The sequence below is a fragment of the Drosophila ananassae genome, chromosome 2L (assembly GCF_017639315.1).
Source record: "Drosophila ananassae strain 14024-0371.13 chromosome 2L, ASM1763931v2, whole genome shotgun sequence".
Classification (NCBI taxonomy): Eukaryota; Metazoa; Arthropoda; class Insecta; order Diptera; family Drosophilidae; genus Drosophila; species Drosophila ananassae.
This window is the reverse complement of record NC_057927.1, coordinates 15,413,627-15,432,142: the sequence shown is the minus strand read 5'-3', so window position 1 is coordinate 15,432,142 and position 18,516 is coordinate 15,413,627. Positions and strand designations below refer to the sequence as shown.

At 46.0% G+C, this 18,516-nt stretch overlaps 3 protein-coding genes across 9 annotated transcripts; 1 reads left to right on the top strand and 2 right to left on the bottom strand.

The window, feature by feature from the left end:
* Positions 1-38: 38 nt before the first annotated feature.
* Positions 39-1,136, bottom strand: LOC6501244 (probable sodium/potassium-transporting ATPase subunit beta-3). Its single transcript, XM_001954803.4, has one exon. The coding sequence runs from the start codon at positions 1,076-1,078 to the stop codon at positions 137-139; it is 942 nt and encodes a 313-aa protein (XP_001954839.1). The 5' UTR covers positions 1,079-1,136; the 3' UTR covers positions 39-136.
* A 356-nt stretch (positions 1,137-1,492) lies between these two features.
* Positions 1,493-2,923, top strand: LOC6499338. The gene is made up of 3 exons (XM_001954802.4): positions 1,493-1,720; positions 1,788-2,508; positions 2,563-2,923. Exons 1-3 carry the CDS (start codon positions 1,575-1,577, stop codon positions 2,809-2,811), a joined length of 1,116 nt encoding a protein of 371 aa, XP_001954838.1. The 5' UTR covers positions 1,493-1,574; the 3' UTR covers positions 2,812-2,923.
* Positions 2,852-18,493, bottom strand: LOC6501243 (protein unc-79 homolog). 7 transcript variants are annotated; one of them, XM_001954801.4, is made up of 27 exons: positions 18,368-18,486; positions 18,071-18,179; positions 17,877-17,996; positions 17,660-17,821; positions 17,428-17,598; positions 17,086-17,361; positions 16,326-17,024; positions 15,138-15,794; positions 14,807-15,078; positions 14,647-14,748; positions 14,442-14,586; positions 13,564-13,620; positions 12,723-12,802; positions 12,217-12,279; positions 10,711-11,043; positions 10,511-10,659; positions 9,721-10,454; positions 8,919-9,659; positions 7,442-7,709; positions 6,741-7,386; positions 6,597-6,671; positions 5,312-6,538; positions 5,062-5,240; positions 4,849-5,003; positions 4,070-4,788; positions 3,829-4,007; positions 2,852-3,768 (listed from the first exon to the last, which is right to left on the bottom strand). In XM_001954801.4, the coding sequence occupies exons 2-27, from the start codon at positions 18,123-18,125 to the stop codon at positions 2,943-2,945; spliced, it is 9,090 nt and encodes a 3,029-aa protein (XP_001954837.2). In that variant the 5' UTR covers positions 18,126-18,179; positions 18,368-18,486; the 3' UTR covers positions 2,852-2,942. The 7 variants fall into 7 exon arrangements, with proteins under 7 accessions (XP_001954837.2, XP_014766963.1, XP_014766961.1 ...); XM_014911477.3 differs by having other exon boundaries at positions 9,582-9,659; positions 18,368-18,485; XM_014911475.3 differs by having other exon boundaries at positions 3,829-3,998; positions 9,582-9,659; positions 18,368-18,485.
* Between the last annotated feature and the right edge of the window lie 23 nt (positions 18,494-18,516).

Sequence of the window (18,516 nt, the reverse complement as noted above, 5' to 3'; positions counted from 1 at the left end):
CTTAATGCCATGATAACTTTATTATATATCTTTCGGATTAAAAATTATTATTTTTATTATATATTTTAAGTAAATATATTTAAATGATTATCTCATAGAATACACTTATAGAAACCTTAGGACCAGGGTGCCAAGCTCACGACTCCAGGCCGTCCAAGTAGTCCGATTCTGTGGTGGCTGACACCGGAGCAGTGACATGCATCATAAACTTGGCGGAGCCCACATCTAGCGGGATGTTCTTGGCCCACACCTGGCAGCGTATGAAGATGTCAAGGTTGTTGGGTAGGTTCGTAAACTGAACTCCGATCAGGCGTCTGAGTCCCGGATTCTCCATAATTTCGCCGCTTTCGTTTTCCGAGGAGACATTGAGGAAGACATTGCCCCGAGTGAAGAGGGCATCTGCGTCGAAGTACCGAAAGGGTACATAGTCAATACTAACGGTTAGGTTCTCCGGAGCCGTCACTTCACAAGCCACCCAGATGCGGTTCAGTCTGTTCTCGGTGGCCAGTTGCACTATGTAGTCGTATAGCTCATCCGGAGCTTCATCCGGCAGGGTTATTCCGTCGTTGTAGGTCACTGCCTCGAAGTCCAGGGCCTGGGTGAGCTTCATCAGGATGCAGGGTTTGCCGGAAGTATATCCCCAGCTGTCGTCCAGGTTGCAGGGAAGCATTCGGGTGTCGCCATCCATTCCGAAGGGCTTTACTAAGCGGGACATTTGGCGTCGGAAAGCACCCAGCTCCTTGGACCGGGACGCGCTCCAAAGGATGTGCTTCACATCGCCCACAAAGTAGCCGGGTGCCGTGCATAGTCCAGGCATTTTCCGCTCCCCTGGCTTTTCCGCGGGTACGCGGAAATGAATAACCAGGAACGCCATTCCGGCGGTGAAAAGTCCCAGAACCACAAAAAACACTATTAGGTATAGTACTAGCTTGGTTATACGGCACATGGTGCAATTTAACGGTGGGTTACTGGTCCGCTTGGATCGCTGGAAAATGTACTCCTGAACCCGTTGATCGCGGCGGCGGCGCAGTCGTCTGATTTCATAAGGACCCGAGTAGATTATTGCGTCGTTAGGCATGAGAGTTTGTATAAAATGTTTGAAAGTTTTATGAATGTTGTTTTGTTTATTTTCGTTATTATCTTTACAGTTTTCAATTTTCTTAAACTCTTCTTGAGAAAGTTTATTTTTTATAGCCTCACTCAATTAATTTAAATTTAATAAAGCTGAAAATGTATGAAATGAGTTTATAAAATTTAAACTTGCGCGCTAAAAAATCGATATTCCAGTTTTTATATCGATATCCGTTTTTCGATACCAATTTAAATTGGGGAAAAAAGAAATAAAAGTACAAATCGTAAAATAAATGGTGTCCGGGTTGGGTAAATAAATCGAACTTAAAAAACACACAAAACAAGTTTTTTGCGAAAAAAGAAGTTTTGCCAACAAAAAGAACATCATCGAACGAGAACTCAACGATGTGGCAACCACAAGAAATTGTCCAAATCTGGCAGCTTTTGGCCAAATCTGGCCAGGTTGAAATTTATTTTTGCTGTTTTGAAATAGCTTAGCAAAAATGAGCGAAAATCTTGTTGCTCCTCCGTTAAGTCGTATTCCTGGCACCAGCCAGGTCAAGGAGCAACACAGCAAGGATCTAACGACGCTCACCTACGTGCAGTTGTTGGAGATGCGGGATCGACAAGCTCACTTTCTTAGCTTCAAGTAAGTCCGTCGCTTAACCTGTGGAGTTCCCGCTTTTAAAACTGATTTCCCTCTTTTTCGTTGTTAGAAAACGCTTGCTGCAGTTGCCCGATAAAGGAAAACGCCTCCAGGAGTCTTACGATAAGTTGCTGGATGAGATCAGGAAACGCGACGAAGTAGAGCAAGCTACTCGACTTCTCAGTGGACTAAATATTGCGGAGAAGGGAAAGGTGGCTCTGAGCAACCTGGAGTGGAATGGCAGGACAGCAGATGAAGGCGCTCACGTGGACGACATCCTGGACAGTGACGACGAGCTGGAGATGGATCCGTTAAAGATCATTGCCCAGGGCACCATGCATGAGAAGAAGGTTAAAGTGATTCCACCTTCTGCCAGTCTCATAACAGCTGAAGATTTGGCAGAGATTGAGGACTTCAAGAAGCCAACAGATTCGCCAGATTCAGCGTTACACGATCACAGTGACACCAGCTCTCTTCCTGCAGAGATAATTGAGGTAGATGCCAGTATAGTAGCCGCCAAATTGGGTAAAGAGGAGCCTCTGGAACAACATGCCCGCTATCTAATCGACAAAACAGAAGTCAATATTAACCCATCCGCCAGAGAGAAGTTTAAACCTTTTCGTACTACTGTCTCAAATGTTCATGATCCCGATAAGGAGCGCAAACGTAAAAAGGGCAAGTACTGGGAGGTCACGGCAGCCACCCCGCCTCTTATTCAACACAAAGAGGTTCAGTTGGTGCCCCTCGCGGAATCGGCTAGTCTGCAGGTGGACTACATGCAGAGGATTAAGGTAGGGATAATTAAATGTCAACTTTGGATGTGTTTCAATACAATTCCCTTGCAGGAGTTACGCATTCAGCAGGCTGAGCAGCGCCTGGCCAAGCAAATAGAAACAAGAAAAGCCTCAGGACTCAGCCTTCCGGAAGAAACGATACTTAAAACCAAGGAATCGTTCCGCAACTACCGGAATCCCAAAACGGATTTCCTCATCGAGGGTAGACAAAAAGTCAGCGAGGAGCATGAAGTCCACGACCCCTCAATCCTGGATCGAGGATCTGCCGCAAGTGGCATCCATTACACAGTTTACGAGTAACCTCAAAGCAGAAACTGTGTTAGAATGTAACTCCGGTTCATTGTTTCAAACAAATTGTGAATTATTTATTCGTATAAGCAACAATTACTATTAAGACTGCATTAAACTATTACATGGTGCGTGTTTGCTATTTAGATAGAGTAGAACTGCGTGGCTGTGGAAGCCTGGAGCTCAATTTGTCCCATTTTGAACTGGAGACGTTGTAGCCACTTCAGTAAAGCCTCCGACTTGAAGGCCTGCTGCTCCTCGTAATCCGGAGCGTAGTCCCTCACATTCTGCAGGCGCACATGCAGTGTATCCGAAAGTTGGGTCTGCGAGGACAGCACTGGGCTCCACATGGGCAGCAACTTGCCCAGAACCGTTGAATTGGTGTCCTTTAGCGCCTCGAGCAGGCTAAGGAAGTGCAGATTCACCATCTCAGACAGCTTGGAGTTGGCACTCTGGGTCTGGAAATCCGCGGGAGTCTGCGGCTGGTCCTTATTGGCCGTCGGCTTGGCATGGGACACCAGCTGCAGGATGCATGGCGTGACCTTGGCCCAGAACTCAAACAGCACTCCCAGCGTGCTGCCCTCGGAATTGTTATTCGTGTTGTGGGACATCTGCTCCAGGTAGACAGTCCACAGCTGGCACAGAGTGAAGGCGTGGAAAAGCGAGGACATGTGTAGCACGGAAGTCTTGGACTGTTCCGCAAACCCGGCAAAGATCACCTGTATGTGGTCGGCAATGTGGCATGATGCCTCCTGGGGCACTGGTTGAGAGTAGGTTACTCCTTGGTGCTGGTAATGGACACTGGCTGCGGGAATGGGTCCCTGGCCGGGAGCCGGAATCGGAGGCATTGGCGTGGGAATCGTGTGCGTCTCCTGGCGTCGTTGCATTAGAGCCATATGGGTAAGTGAGCCGAGAAGCAGCCAGGACAGCAGGCGCATGTGACCGACGCATTCAGTGAACTCCTTGGGTCTGAGAATAGATTAAAATTTCAGGAATCAAAGGAAAGGATGTAACTCATTTTCATCTTACCCTTGTTGTAGAGAAGAGGGCGCATTATTCAGCCAAGGAAGATAGCGAGCCACGGCTTTGTTGTCACGGGAGTTGCCGCGGGACATCTCCAGGGCCAGGTACTGGGCCACAGCTCCCTTTAGAACTCCTCCCAGGGTATCCTCGCCAAGGCCGTTGCTCGTCTGTCCGTTCTTGAAGTTCTAAGAAGTTGAAATTATAAAGTTCTTAGAACCTAAGGAGCTCTAAGTAACTATCTTCTTACCTTGATCTTGCTGAGAGTGTGGAAATCTGCCAGGAAGTCGATCACATCATTGATGTACTGTCTCAAGCAGTCAGCCGCATTGGTGGTCAGCAGAGGAGCGGCATCAGGCATACCTGGAGCAGCTCCCGGAGGCAATGTTCCACCGGCGTCGAGCAGAACAAAGCCTATGATTGTGAGAAGATTATGGTCCGGAATGTTCGTCTTGAACTTGAGGGCCTGCACGAACTCGAAGATCATCTGACGGCACAGAAGATTCTTATCCCTATCCTTGCTGAAGGAGCGAGTGTTGAGGGTGCAGAGTTCGTAGAGCGTCTGGTACTCCAGATTCGTGTGTTGCACGCAATAGGCCATGATCTTGGAATAGGGATCCAGCAGGGTTTTGGGCACACAGTTCAGCCGCAAAGTGGCCGCTATGATGTCCAGCATGTACTCGGCGTTGCTTAGACTCGGCATGATCACAATGACCTGTCGGAGTAGCGATTCCATGGCCTGCATCGCCTGGGACCAAACCACCAAGCCCACACCCGCCTCAGCCGGAACGCACTGCAGATTCAGATATTCGGCCATGTTCCGGAATATCACCGGAAGCTGGTCAACAGGCAGGGCCTTCTTGGAGATGAGGGACTCGCAGACCATGTAAATAGGACTGGTGACGTTCAGATCCTGGAAATCCTGCAGAGCTTTGGCGATGCTGCGGAAGTGATTGTGTCGTATTTTCACTGAAAGAAGAAAGCATAATGGTTGAGCTTTCCATGAGAGCTATTCAATCTCCTACTTACTCTTCATTTGGGTTTGGAACACCTGCAAGAAGATGCCATTGGGAGCCAGTTGGTGGAGTACACAGCGGAAGAATTGCAGGGCAACTGCCTGGGCACTGCTGGCCAATGGGGGACCATTCTCACCCTGCCACGCGTGGGTGCAGCTCAAGCAGATTCTGTGATTGGAAAGAAAGATTAAGTCCTAGATATAATTGAATTTAAAGAATTTCTTACCGGGATGTCATGGTTAGAATCTCGGGTAGGAATGGCGCTGCCATTGCCGGCTCACGGTGAATAAAAGTTCCCATGATCACTATGAAAATGCCAATCTCTTCATCTGTGTACTCCTCGATGTGGGCACCACAGTCCGAGCAGCGTTCCACGATGGTGTAATCACCCACCCGACGGGAGCTCTAAAAATGAAAAATGGGAGCAAGTTTTTGAATTCCGGCAGATAGAGAATTCCTATCATAAAGTAACTTACCCCTCGAGGAGCATGGGGAGTGGCGTGTGTCCCATGGCCGTTGGAGACCTCGGCTTCGCCTTCATCCATGTCGTCATCTGGCTCAGGATTCACGGGCTGGAAAGGTGGTGGAGGCCAAGATCCTGCGAATCGTGACCGGATGTCCGGAATAGCATTGGTGTCCACATTGAATGGGGCCAACTTCTGACGAGGTCTTTTTATGCTGTTGCTGGTGGTTAGGCCGGCAGTACCGCTAGACCCACCCGCCGTTTGCTTCAACTCCTGCTGGACGTTCTTCAGAATGGAGGTGTGCAAGTCAGCCGGCGGCTGGGAGGGAAGCTGTGCAATGGGATTCGGTGGAGACTCCAAGGCCACTTGCTTAATCAGGCGGCGCGGAGAGTTGGTTCGGCTGCTGGGGGTCGCGTCATCCTTGGTGCTCTCCGATACGTCCAGGCTATCCTGCTTAAGGTGACTGATGTCCGGCAGATTGAGGCCTTCTCTTACTCGTTCCACCAATGTCACCACCGTGTCCTGGGTGCCGATGGGTAGCAGACGTTCCGGTGTGGGAATCTCCAAGGCAGCTATACTCTTTGGAGGCGGCAGGCTCTGTATACCCTCGTCCACCTCGTCCCTGGGATTTGGCATCACACTCATTTTGGATAGAGGGGATTCTGGAGAGCCATAATTCTTGTCCACGCGCTTCAGAGACTTGGTTTGGGATTTCTTTTGCCGAGAGTCAACCTCCGATGAGCTGGAGTTTCCAGCGCTGCACTCCACTATCGTCTTGTGGCGTCCAATGGGCTTGCCACCCGCAGCTTGTCCGGGGGCAGCGGAAAGGGCACCTCCACTATCGTTGGTACCGTTAGCGGATCGGCTTCCGCTGGCGCTGCCGCTGCTGGAGCCGCCAATCGGCTTCCTTTCTCCTCCCGTTGACAAGTCCTGGAGAGCACCCAGTGCCTTCAGGTGATTCGTGGCGATGGCGGCAAACATCTTCGATGTGGAGGCAGCTGCGTTCTCCAGCGACTTGTTTCGGACGGTCACCGCCCGGTGCACGTCCACCGGCGGACTCACTATCGCCGTCTCGGTGGTCTCGGCTCCCACCAGAGGAGTCACAATCATGCGCACTCCTTCCTGAAGACTGTGCCGGGTGTGGCTGGACACCTCGCTGCTAGTGGTGGCCTTGATCTTGGTGGTGTATGTGTCGCCCACCTTGGTGGTTATCATGGATTTGTGCGATTTTGTCGACTTCTAGAATAACAAAATATAAGAATATGCAAAGATGTTATAAATTAGGGAATATGTTCACCTCTTCAGTGTATTCCAAGGTTCGTCGAGTACGCGGCATGACATCCTCGAAGTGAATGGTGTCGTCAAAGGAGCCCTGAAATGATTTTAAGAAATAAAATTCAAATATTTCTAGATAGATAATTCATTAACTGCCATCACTTACCGGTGCACTACTGCCGTGCAAAGTACTGTCTGAAAGATCACTTTCTGGAATGGCTACCAATTCCGATTCGGTTTCATCCGCGTCCAGGCTGGAGTCGTTGTACTTCCTGAAAGCATGCTGAAGCTTCGGAGTGAAGGCCACGTTCTGACCCTTGCTCTTAGAGGCAGCACTGGTGCCCTCCGAAGGAAACATAGGGCTGGCGGGAGGACTGGCTTCCTTGTCGTCCGGGTCAGTACCCAGCGATGGCTGGCTGACATCCCGGGATCTGGAAGCTCCCCCCACTCCCTGAATATCCAGAATTGTGGTGGTGGGAATGCGACGACACTGATGGAAGTGGCCACGCAAGCTATTCATGATCATCCGGATGGCCGAGATTACATAGCCACTGAGAGGTGGTTGGGTGTAGGAGTACTTGTAGAGTACCACCAGCAGGGTGAAGAGCCAGTTGCGGCGGGGGTACTGCTCTAGGTGCCACAACGAGTAGTTGAAGACAATGTTCTGATAGGATTCACCAGAAGTACTGGTCGGATTGGGGGCATAAAGGATAATCTGCATCACCGAGGGCAGGATTAGGCCACCAATCAAGTGATTCTGATCCAGGACCTGCGGCAAATTGGCCAGGAAGGCATTGAATACGGCCGACACTCTGGAGAGAAGTCATTTGGATATATTATCGCTTTTTATAGAATTTATTATACTACCTTAGAGATTCCGGGGTTGTGTGGAAGGTCTTGTCGATCTGATTGTGACCAAGAAGCAGGAAAAGATGCTTCAAGACAATGTTCTGGGTCTTGGTCACCGGCTTGTCCTCAGAGGGAAAGGCCTGATCCGTTCGGGACATGAACTGCATAAGCATAAAGACCAGCAGGTGAATGGTCTCCCGATCGGACTCCTCCAATTCCGTGATCCTCGAGAGCAGGCCAATCAGATTCTCATCGTTTAAGCCTCCCAACGAATGTATGTGTCCATCTATTTTCAGGAGGATCGATAAAATAAGGTATTATTACTATTTTTTAGGGCAGGATCGGTTATCTGCTTGGATGGGAGTGGGGAAAAAACACCAATATCTTTTTAATTTTTGTTCGGTCTCAGCCACATGCCAATTTCACAATAAGATTGATTTTTGGATATGTAGATTGAAAATGTTTTGCGAGTTGTATAATATACAGGGTATGTCTCTGTTGAGTAAAATTGATTTAAATTCGAGTTAAAATTGTTCGGGGGGAGACAGAGAGAGATGGGGAACAAGAGCGAGATAGAAAGAAATAGAGAAGTGATAGAGTCATCCGCGATAAAGATAATGATCATACATACCAGTTCGGGGGGAACACACTTAAATGACATTGTTTATGAGAAGCAAAGATACACACAGCTGAATAATACGGATATTACACACAATATATACACATTTTATATAGAGTATATTATAGTTAGATAATGACTTTGATAAATAAAAAATAAATGAATAATGGTTGTGTTTAGTATAGCATGCTTTTCTGATCAATATGATGGTCATGCCGCTTAAAATTGTGTTTTAAAATCTTGTATAAAATATAGACAAGTTAATAAATATGCAAATTAATTCAATGATTTAAGATGATGTTAAAAATTGTTTTTTGAAAAAAATAATATTGTAAACAGTGTCTCAAATACTTGTCTGTTATATGGAAAGTATCAAGAAAAAGCCAAAATTGTATATCATTTCTCCGGTCTTCGCTGATCTTGACGATAATGTAGATTTGGTTTTAACACTGATCAAGCCAAAGCAACACCGACAATGGGCAAGCTAACATTAATGGCTAAACCATTCTCAAGGAATCCTTCAGATGATTCTTCAAAAATATATTGAAAATAAATGGATTATTACATGAAAAGTTTTTAAAAAAATACTTGAAATCGGTATTAATAGATTTCAAAAATTAGATGGTTTCAAAACTAATTAATTTTGTATCTTTTCATTTTTTGTATCTTAAAATTTTGAAAATATTCTTCGAAACTGGTATTATTATTTGAAAAACTTTCGATTCTTTGCGAGTAGTTTACACATTATGTTGATCGCCAAAAAACACCGATCATCAGACACCATCGTGGGGGAGGGGATACACAGAAACGAAAGACACAACAAAAAATTATATAAAAGGAAATGTAACACGGGGACACACATGCTCTAGCACCTACCTGGATTCGCCGAGCTGCCGGTGGCCGCCGCACCCGCGCCCTGCGAATGCGACAGGTGTGGTGCGGCATCGCAGGTGCAGTGCATGGGGAAGGCCAGAGTCGAGGGGCTGGGACTGGGGGCCGGCACGGTGGCTGGCTGCGTGGGCAGCAGGTTGGGTGCCGACGGATGCTTTTGGAAGTGAGAATGAAAAGAGTGGTGGGGCGGGGGATTTCCCGAGTTGCATCCTCCCGGTGCCTCCTGGATGAGCGATGACCCTGATGCTGAAGCTGCGGCAGCGGCGGCGTCGGCGGCTACCTGGGAGCGGAGTAGCGTCTCCGCCTCCTGCAGCGTGGGCATCGGACTATGGTGAGTGGCCGGCACGCAGTGCACCAGGTATTGGTGGCTCTGACTGTGGATCGAGCCCAGACTGGTTGTGGTTGCTACATGTGCACTACTACCGGCATGGTGATGCGGGTGATGGTGGGGGTGAGGGTGAGGGTATGGATGCGGGTGTGGATGCGGATACGGGTGGTGGTGGTGGTGATAGGGAAAGGCCGTGTGCGACGGTTGGTGGACTGGACAAGGCGGCGGTTTGGGTCGGGAGGAGCCCGCTGCCGTTCCTGCAGGATTCGACGACTGGCTGCTGCCAGAAGCCCCCCCACTACTACTGCCCAGGAACTGACCCAGTCCAAAGCGCGATGTCTTCCTCTTGAGGATCGGCGCCGACACCTGCCGGCTGTAGATCTTCTCCTTCTCGGGTACTGAAAAATGGAAACAACAAATTCCAGTATGGGTTAGCTTGTATCTAAGAGGATCACTTACTAAACTTGCTGTCCTGGCGCGGCGCCATGCTGGCTGGAGCGGACATGGTCCGTTTGTAGGGCCACTTGGTGCCGAAGGAGGCGCTCAGGGTTTTGGCCATGCTGCCGCTGGTGTCGGACTGGCTGAGGGCTTCCCTGGCCTTTTGGATCTTGGCGGAGAGGGCCTCGCTGCCGTTGTCCGAGTTGCGCAGATCCCGCAAGTAGGAGATGTCGCCGCACTTCTCCAGGTTGATCTGCGCCTCCACGAAGAGGGTGTCGAACCGGTTGAGGAAGAACTCCCAGCCGAGCATCTTGCGGTCGGATAGGGAGTTGTGGAGCTGGTAGACGGACTGCAGCACCACCGGCCGGTCCACGATGAACAGATCGAACTGCGACTCCAGGCAGAAGAGCAGCGACCGAATTGCCGTGTCATGAATAGTTCCGATGTAGAGGGTTGCCCGCTGCGCCACGTACACATTGATGTCGTCCATGCTGGCGATCAAGTGGCAGAAGGCGGTGGCCAGGGCCGTCTGCAGGCCCACCTCGGAGCGCAGCGGGGTGGAGTCCATGAAACGGGTAATCACGGTGACTCGCTCCACTGCCGTGAACCGGACGCGCCAGTCCGTGTCGTGGAAGGCCTCCTGCACCACGCGCCAAAAGACGTCCGAGCCGAGCGGCAGCGTGATGCAGTGCAGCAGCAGTGGCACGCCCACCTGACAGATGTGGGAGTGCTCCGCGTTGCACAGCTCCCAGAGGCTATAAAGAACAATCATTTTATAGTTAAATACGTAATCTGGAGGCTAAATACCAACTTCTTGATCAGTAAGTTCTCCTGACACCAAATAAAGAAGCCACGCTGCTCCTTGGCTGCCTTCGCCAGGGCATCTCCATGGAGGGCCATTGTGTTCAGGCACTGCAGCACATAGTACAGGATCTCGGGCTTTTTGATTGTGGGGATTTCCTGCAATGAACATAGTTGTTAGACGTGTTTCTAAAAGTCAGACTTCCCTACCGTCAAAAGCTGATGGATATACTGAAGGGGCTGCGGCAACTGATCCAGGGTGAACTTGAACTTGCCAACGGAGGTGTGCCAGAAGTCGTCGCTGTCCTCCTCCTCCTCGTCCTCCTCGGAGCCACTACCATTCTCGCCGATGCCTCCACCGCCACACGCTCCCGTGCCATTGGCGCCGTTCTCACCCATGACCGAGGCCTTGGTGACGCTGACATTGGCGCTGCCGACGTCCGCATCGGACAGGGTTATAGAGCGGGCTATGGCCCGGTCTGTGGGCAGGATGGAGGCCAGGTCGAGCTGTTCTGAAACAGTTTCTACCGTCGCCGTCATGATCTGCATGAGACAATGGATGCGGGATTAGGGCGAGCTGGGACCGTGGGGGTCGCAAAACAGAGTTACATCGTATATATATACACGGGTTGGAACATATTTTGGTGTGTACGGTATTATTTTACATTCCTTAGATAAAACATTTAGACAAATGCAATGGTCGGGGCACTGACAATTCGTTTACACTCACATATCCGGTTGAAATGGTCGGTTAATATACATAAAAATGGCATATAACACACGTAAAATTGCATAAATTTGTTACATTTTCTGTGCAGTTCTGTGAGTAATATCAACAACGATTTTATTCATCGGTGGTTGGTGGTTGGGTGAATCATAAATATTAACTGTGACAGTGCTGAACATTGAACATGCTTTCTCAACAATGATCCAAAAAGTTTAAATGAAAAATCTGTTATGTGGAAATTAGTATGGAACGACATATTTACATGTTGGTAAGAATAAGTTAAATCGAGATAGAAAATAATAAAATGTTCATATATTAAATTTGTTTTTAGAGATTTTTGTCGTTATACGATAAATTGTAATTTATTTTCACACACATACAAGATACTTTGACACACAGCAGTTTAACAAAATTAGTAAATAAAACTAGAAAATTAAAGAGGACTAGTTGTAAGATAAAACGATCTAAAATGTATAATTTAAGATATTTCATCTGTGTGAATTTTCTCTATGAGAAAATGGTCCATTTTTCGGAGACTTCATTTTATTTGTCTAGAAAAATATTGAAGTAAAAAATGTATGTATTTTATTTAAAAAATTCATAGAATATATCTTGATCCTAGATTTCTCTATGGCTAGTTATTAAAACGCTCCACTAAATGGCTTAATAAGACCTAAGAATCTTCGTAATTATAAAACAAAATTATGAAATGAATTAATTTTTATTTGAAAAATCAAAATAATAAACAGGAAAAACACTCTGTACACTTATTTACACTTATCACGACGAGTAAAATTTTAGGATTGGACAAAAGTACAAAAAGTAAGAAAGCAGGTTTAACGAATTTTACAATTATCGAATTATTGGGAGGTTCGTAACAGGGAAAAATCAAAGAACTAATATTTAAAACAAACTTGTATAGCTTTTTTTTTTGATTGTAGAATTGTTTGTCTTTTTTGGGTATTTCTTTTTAAGAATGCACAAAGTACCTCGTTTGTGGCGTGAACTTTTCTCAATTCATTACTATCAACTGAATGCCCATTTTCGTTATTCTATAGAAAATATACGAAGAAACAAAAACTTTTGTATAATCGTTGGAAAAATATCGATTTTCAATTTTTGGAAAATGAAAACTTTCAATTGGAATTTGTGTTAAGGAAAGGAAAACAAACTTAAGAACTTGTGTGTGTTTATAAAATGAAACAACTCGAATGCTTACTTCAACTTAGTATTGCTTGTTGCTGTAATTATTTTGAATATTTATAGCAAATATTAAAAAGATATATTATGTAAATATGGGGTGTTTTAATATACCTACAGTCAACGCATAATATTTTGAATTTTATTTCTTTTCTTTTTTTTTTTTTGTTTATATAAGATAATACTTTTTTGGCAATGTGTAAAGAACTTTTAAATTCGAGTTTGGTCGTCAATAAATGGGTGACAACTAAAGATAATAATTTTGGTTTCAAGTGCTTATGATCGAAATACATACGGAACAGACGTGGGGCATGTGGACGAGCACTCCGCCCACGGAGTGGGGTTCGGGTTGGGGCACGGCCACTGGCACAGGACCTTTGCAAAGAGAGTAAAATACCAGGATTAGTACATGAGTTAAGCAATGGGAAAGTCGAGTCCAGCTAAAATGAAGTTGGCTTAAGTGGTCAACATACAACTGATTCGCATTCAATAATCGATCATGCAGCCAAGTACATATACAAAACAATTCCCAAAAAAAAAAGAGGATGTCACTGTAAGTATCTCATGCAGGATCAACAAGTGTTCGGGTTTAACTTCACTGCCAATCGAGGTCTAAGCGAATATCACATTTCCCATATTACCAATTTCGGGGAACTGCCACCCGAGGAACGAAAGATCTCTTTAAAAAATATATGTGTGGTATGCAGTATTATCTCGAAAAGTTGTGTGTGTTTAAGAAAGTCTTCAACCGAACCGAACCGAAAGGAAATAAATCGATCTAGTATGGCAAACTGGAACTGAACTCTCTAGGGGGACTGTTAAAGTACTACTTGGGTCAGCTAAAGGTAAAAGCTTGGGTTATTTTAATCATTCACTAGATCTGTGTGGGGGGCACTGTGTGTTCTGGTGTTGGAGCTTGAGAAACTATAGTTTGTTTGTTTTCAGTGTGAGTGGGAATCTGTTGTCCGTGTGGAGTGGAGAGTTAATAAAAGATTGTAGTTTATTGGGTTGAGTAACGAAATGTTTCAACAAATGCTTGATAATGTAATGTAAATTTGTAATTGGTATTTTTGATTTTTGGTTTTTTTTTTGGTATTTGGTTTTAACGAATGAAAAATTTGCTGTTGGTGCATCACCTGCCATTATAATAATTTTTCCATCGTCTGAAAAGAATTGATCTAGCTTAAAGATATCTGATAATGATTCAAATGAAGTTTGGTATTAGTTTTCATGAGTAGTAGACATTGGTATTATGTTGATTAAATTTGGCATATTGATTGGCATTTGGCATTTGGCATTTGGCATATACGGGAAGTTTTCGAGTGTGACATAGACGCGGAATATTAATGCGATATATGTTAGGGTGCGATCGATAGAGACAGCGTTAGTTACAGATTATTTTAGTTTTGTACAGGCAGACGCGCAGTAGAATTTGTTAGAGATAGAGAGAGAGAAACAAATATACATATATTTAGGTAGAGAGAGATAGTAGATAGACAAGTAGTTATGGTTGGAAAATATAAGTACAGTGGATGAGCTTAATGGGAAATCAATGGATTATCACGAGTGATCGGTTTAGATGGCTGTTAGTTCATACATCTCTGGGTTTAGTCTCTGGGATTTAGTTTAGTTTCGGGGTCAGGAAAGTACTTTACAAGGCATAGCAGTGCAGGTATCTAGTTGTAGGTTGTAACAACGTTCGGTTTGCGCTTTAACGTGGGTTTTTAGTCTAAGGCGGGCTTTTTAAATGGGCTCTTCTTTCCACGCCACTCGCCCGCAACGTTTTTTTATACAAAGTTATATGTATTTAATGTCCAGGCTCAAGTACTGTCTACAATTAGCTACTTTTTGGTGAATTTTCACTGCTTTACTGTTACGGTGGTTAGTTTATTTATAGGTGGGTGGTTTTCGGGATTGAAACTGGGGCGGGTCTTTATAGACAGATTATGTTACAACCGGGTTTTATCATCTCGGGGTCATCATATAAAATGGAATTCAGAAAGTCTGGGTATACCTGCAAATCCTCCTAGAGGTCCCAGGGGAATGGGTAGCGGAGCCATGGATAGGGAAACGTCTCGATCCCGCGTCTTCTCCTTGTCGGATTCTGGCGGAGATTTTCGCGATGATTTCTCCTCTTCAATGATATCCTCAATGGGTACCTGAAAATGTAATAATTAACTTTTAAACCCTTTCTTTTAAAATCTATGGGGGTTTCATACATCGGGGGGTCTCACAGGATTCAGTGGAGCCATGAACTGAACCAGCTTGGTGGAGAGCTGATGCCACATAATGGATGCCTCGCAATAAGCGCATTCTGCCACCTGAGAATAGGTATTGAGGTATAATTTCGATATGAGAGCTCCTCTATAGAGTCCTCACCTTAAGGGCACAGACATGGCTACTAAGACCCACTCTAGCTGCTGTCACCATGCACTTGATAAGACGCGAGACATTCTCGCAGACGCTCGTGTGGATGCCCATGTGCTGTTCCACGTCCTGCAGCTCCATCTGCTTCAACAGGATGTCCAACATGAGGATGCAGCAGGTGAGGTTGTGCTCGGCATCCGTTGAGAACTCTGTGTGGCGATTGGTGGGGGCCTCATCATCGGAAATCGCAGAAGTGTTGCCAGAATCATCCTCCACAACGGGCGCTGAAAAACCATCGATTCTTATAACCATTCTTTGAAAATCTTCCACAATATGTACTTACAAATGGAACTGCGTCTGGGGGGGTTGGCCATGTCCGCCTTGGTCTCCTTGCTCTCTTTGCATGGAGTTTTCGGGGCCTTGGTCTGCGATTGAGCATCCTTTTCCCTCATCAACTCGTGCTGAATTCCGTACTTCATAATGCGCACCCCGTCACCAAACATGGCAAAAAGCTGGACCAGCGGAATGAGGATCTCCAGCTTGGTGAGGATCTGCAGCCAGTGGAGGGCCTGCTGCTGTACCTTGGCCGTCGTCTTCTCGAACCGTATGGCCACAAAGTTGTACATGGTCTTGGCATCAAAGCCGAGCGGCGACATCTCCGGATCGAGTATCTTGCTCAGCACAATCTTCAATTCGTTCAGCTCTTTTTCGGCCACGTCATTGGTGATGGCTTCCATCCAGTGAGGCATCACATAGTCCCAGATCTCGGAGGTGATCACTTCGTATGGCACCAGACAAATTAATCGTTGGAGGCCCTCTTTCAGGTGACTTGTCCTGGAGGCCAGCGTCTCCCAGTGGCCACCAACTCGGGCATACTCCGGGGGATGGGGCAGCAGGCAGGAGATGAATACGTTGTAGTGGATGCGGCAAATGTCCTTCAACCAGTTGCACACATGATCTACTTTTAGCTTCTCTATGGTGCTCTCAACCTGGCCGGCAGCTGTAATTTAAAATTTTTTATTATTAAATTAGCAGCAAGCTTATAATATTCAATATTTTCTGTTGCCTACTTTTTGGGGGTCGTAGCATATAAATTTTAAATGAAAATGTGTAACATGGCGTATGAGTAATATTTCACAACAACATGGCGGATGGGTAATGTTTGAGATCAACAGGGCGGATGAGTAATATTTTATGGCTGACATCATGGATCTCCGTGGCGGACAACATGGCGGATGAATATTATTTGAGATCATACTGCCGGACAACATGGCGGATGAGTAATTTTTGAGATTGTGGTGAGGGCCAACATGGCGGATGTGTCATTTCAAAACAAACATGGCTGATGGAATCCATGGATGTGCCACATGGTTTCTCCAATATTACGCATCCGCAATGTTGTCTCAAAAAAAAATTTATTTTTTAAATTTGTTTTTGTTGAAATTAAAATTTAAAAATAAAAATGGAAAAAAAATAAAAAAACAACTTTATTGATTTCATCTAAAATATCAATATTTTTCAAATCTCTTACCATCGTACGAATATGCGGTGACATGGAACCAATGGAACAGCATGCTCAGGATCCTGCCCAGGACTTCAACGGGAGTGTCGGCATTGGGCGTGCAACGCCCTACGAGCAGCCATATGCCGTAGCGGCCCAAGCGCTGTCTTTCCTCCCGTGAAATATTGTCGGCTGTAAGCGAAGAGCCATTTTTCTTGGACTCGGCGGACGAAGACTCCTTGCCTGGCTCAAAATTCAACGGCTTGGCTTCGCGCAGAAGGCTGACCACCGACTCCACCATGTGCATCTGCATCTCAGGGTCCATTTGCCAGGCGGGCTGCAGGCTGCGATGGACGACGTGGTCGCCACCACGCCGGGAGTTGTGTCTGTTGCTGTGGCACTGGCTGCAGTAGCGGATGGGGTGGTTGCCATTGAAGCTGGCACACTCCGTGGAAAAGCAGATAGAGAAGGCGGACTTCTCGTTGGAGCGGCAGTTCTTGTTCTCGCAGACCATGGACACCTGCTGCATGGGGTGCAGGATGTCGCCGAACTCCAAGTTGGCGTGTTCGCGATGAATCTCGTTGGCGCATTCGATGCACAGGTAGAGGGGCGGCGGACAGTCAGGGGCGTAGGTGATACTTATGCTGTGATCGTAGCAGACCTTGGCCGCCTCCGCGTTGCCGGCATTGGGACAGTGCTCCCGTTGGCAAGTGAAGGGCACCAGGTCATCTGAAAAGCAAAAGAATCGTTAAAATATGCAATTTATTAAAAATAAAAAATCAAATCATACTTGTTAATTTAGAGAGGAGCACTTTGCGATCAAAGAGATTGGCGTCGAAAGCGGGCCAGTAGTAGAAGAGCAGCTTGGCGGCCGAGGAGCGGGAGACAGCAGTGCCATAGGCCACAACGCAAAGGATGTCCTTGACGACGTTGTGTTTCAGAGTCATCAGGCACTCCAGCAACTGACAGTGATGTGCCGGGTTGTTGGAGTACTGCAATACCATCATAATCACTGAGGAGACAGACTGGCAGGCCTGGCACTCCTGCTCATCGGAGCTCCGGCGTGCTAAGTTAGATGGAATAGTGTTAGTTTATAAGTAAGATCCTAGATACTAATGGTTTATAATCATACTTATAGTAAAGGGTAGTATATAGTAGCATAGAGCATTGACAATGTCCTGGTGTAAGGCTGGTGGTAGAACAGATATAGTAGAGCTGACTAGATAGGGTAGATTATCGATAAGATCCTTGTCGAGGAAGGGTAGGATGCAGCTGAGGCACTGCAAGAGGGCTTTGCCGAAAACTGAAAAAAGATAATATTATAAAATATTTAACATTGTGTTTTAGAGTGTTAAATGATCTACCGATTTGTCCATACTGGATACAAGGTGCCACATCAATGAGCATAGTAAGAGCGTTGTAGAGATTGCCATATTCGAGATTGGGATAGGCAGACATGCGAGTGGGATCCTCGAGAGGATCGCGTATAAGCTCGTGCGGCGAGGTGCGCACATCTTTTAGGACAGCTGTGGAAAATAAATTAAATTTAATATATAGTAAATATTTTAAACCTAAACTCACTTAGTAGAGTTTGAGAAAAGTATTTGATATTGTTAGCAATATCGACGCCAGAGGGCGCAGGTAAGACGTTGTGCAAAAGGCGTACATGGTATTCATGAAGGGCTCTCAATTTTGCCTGAACTGTAAATACAGAGAGAAAGAGAGAGGGAGAGGGTATAAAGGACCTCAAGTTGAGACTCCTGGGGACAACTTACAGGCGGCAGCACGAGTGCCCATGTTGATGAGTTGCACCTTAAAGCTGCCAGTCATTATATCAGACAAATCCTTCGCATTGCCGAAACTGCTGCCGAGGGACTTCGCATTCTGTAATTTTAGTAATAAATATTCCATAAGTAGAATCAAATCACACCCATAATTACGTAATGTCACGCACTTCAAGATGCTACTCAAAGTAAAAGTGGCTTAAACACATGAAACTTCATAGATAACCGAAAAGTTCCATGTCCCCCATAAACCTTACTCCCTAATGATAATAATTTTGACAAGCTTACCTCGAAATTGGTTAGTTTTTTCAATAAATTTGCAATTTTTTACGGGTTCTGCAGCAGGCCACGTCCACGAAGAAAAATCTCTATAACTAAACTGAGTTTTTGGTGTGTATCTGTGCGGGGAATAGGGCTATCTGTTGGATGCCCTCTGA

Excerpts from the sequence above, each read along its gene's own strand:
- LOC6501244 (XM_001954803.4), bottom strand. The coding sequence starts at position 1,078 with ATGCCTAACGACGCAATAATCTACTCGGGTCCTTATGAAATCAGACGA.
- LOC6499338 (XM_001954802.4), top strand. The coding sequence starts at position 1,575 with ATGAGCGAAAATCTTGTTGCTCCTCCGTTAAGTCGTATTCCTGGCACC. Across the intron at positions 1,721-1,787 it reads GCTCACTTTCTTAGCTTCAA|AAAACGCTTGCTGCAGTTGC; the intron begins GTAAGTCCGTCG and ends TTTCGTTGTTAG. Across the intron at positions 2,509-2,562 it reads ACTACATGCAGAGGATTAAG|GAGTTACGCATTCAGCAGGC; the intron begins GTAGGGATAATT and ends ATTCCCTTGCAG.
- LOC6501243 (XM_001954801.4), bottom strand. The coding sequence starts at position 18,125 with ATGACTGGCAGCTTTAAGGTGCAACTCATCAACATGGGCACTCGTGCT. Across the intron at positions 17,025-17,085 it reads GCTCCTCTCTAAATTAACAA|ATGACCTGGTGCCCTTCACT; the intron begins GTATGATTTGAT and ends TTTGCTTTTCAG. Across the intron at positions 4,008-4,069 it reads ACACTCTCAGCAAGATCAAG|AACTTCAAGAACGGACAGAC; the intron begins GTAAGAAGATAG and ends TCAACTTCTTAG.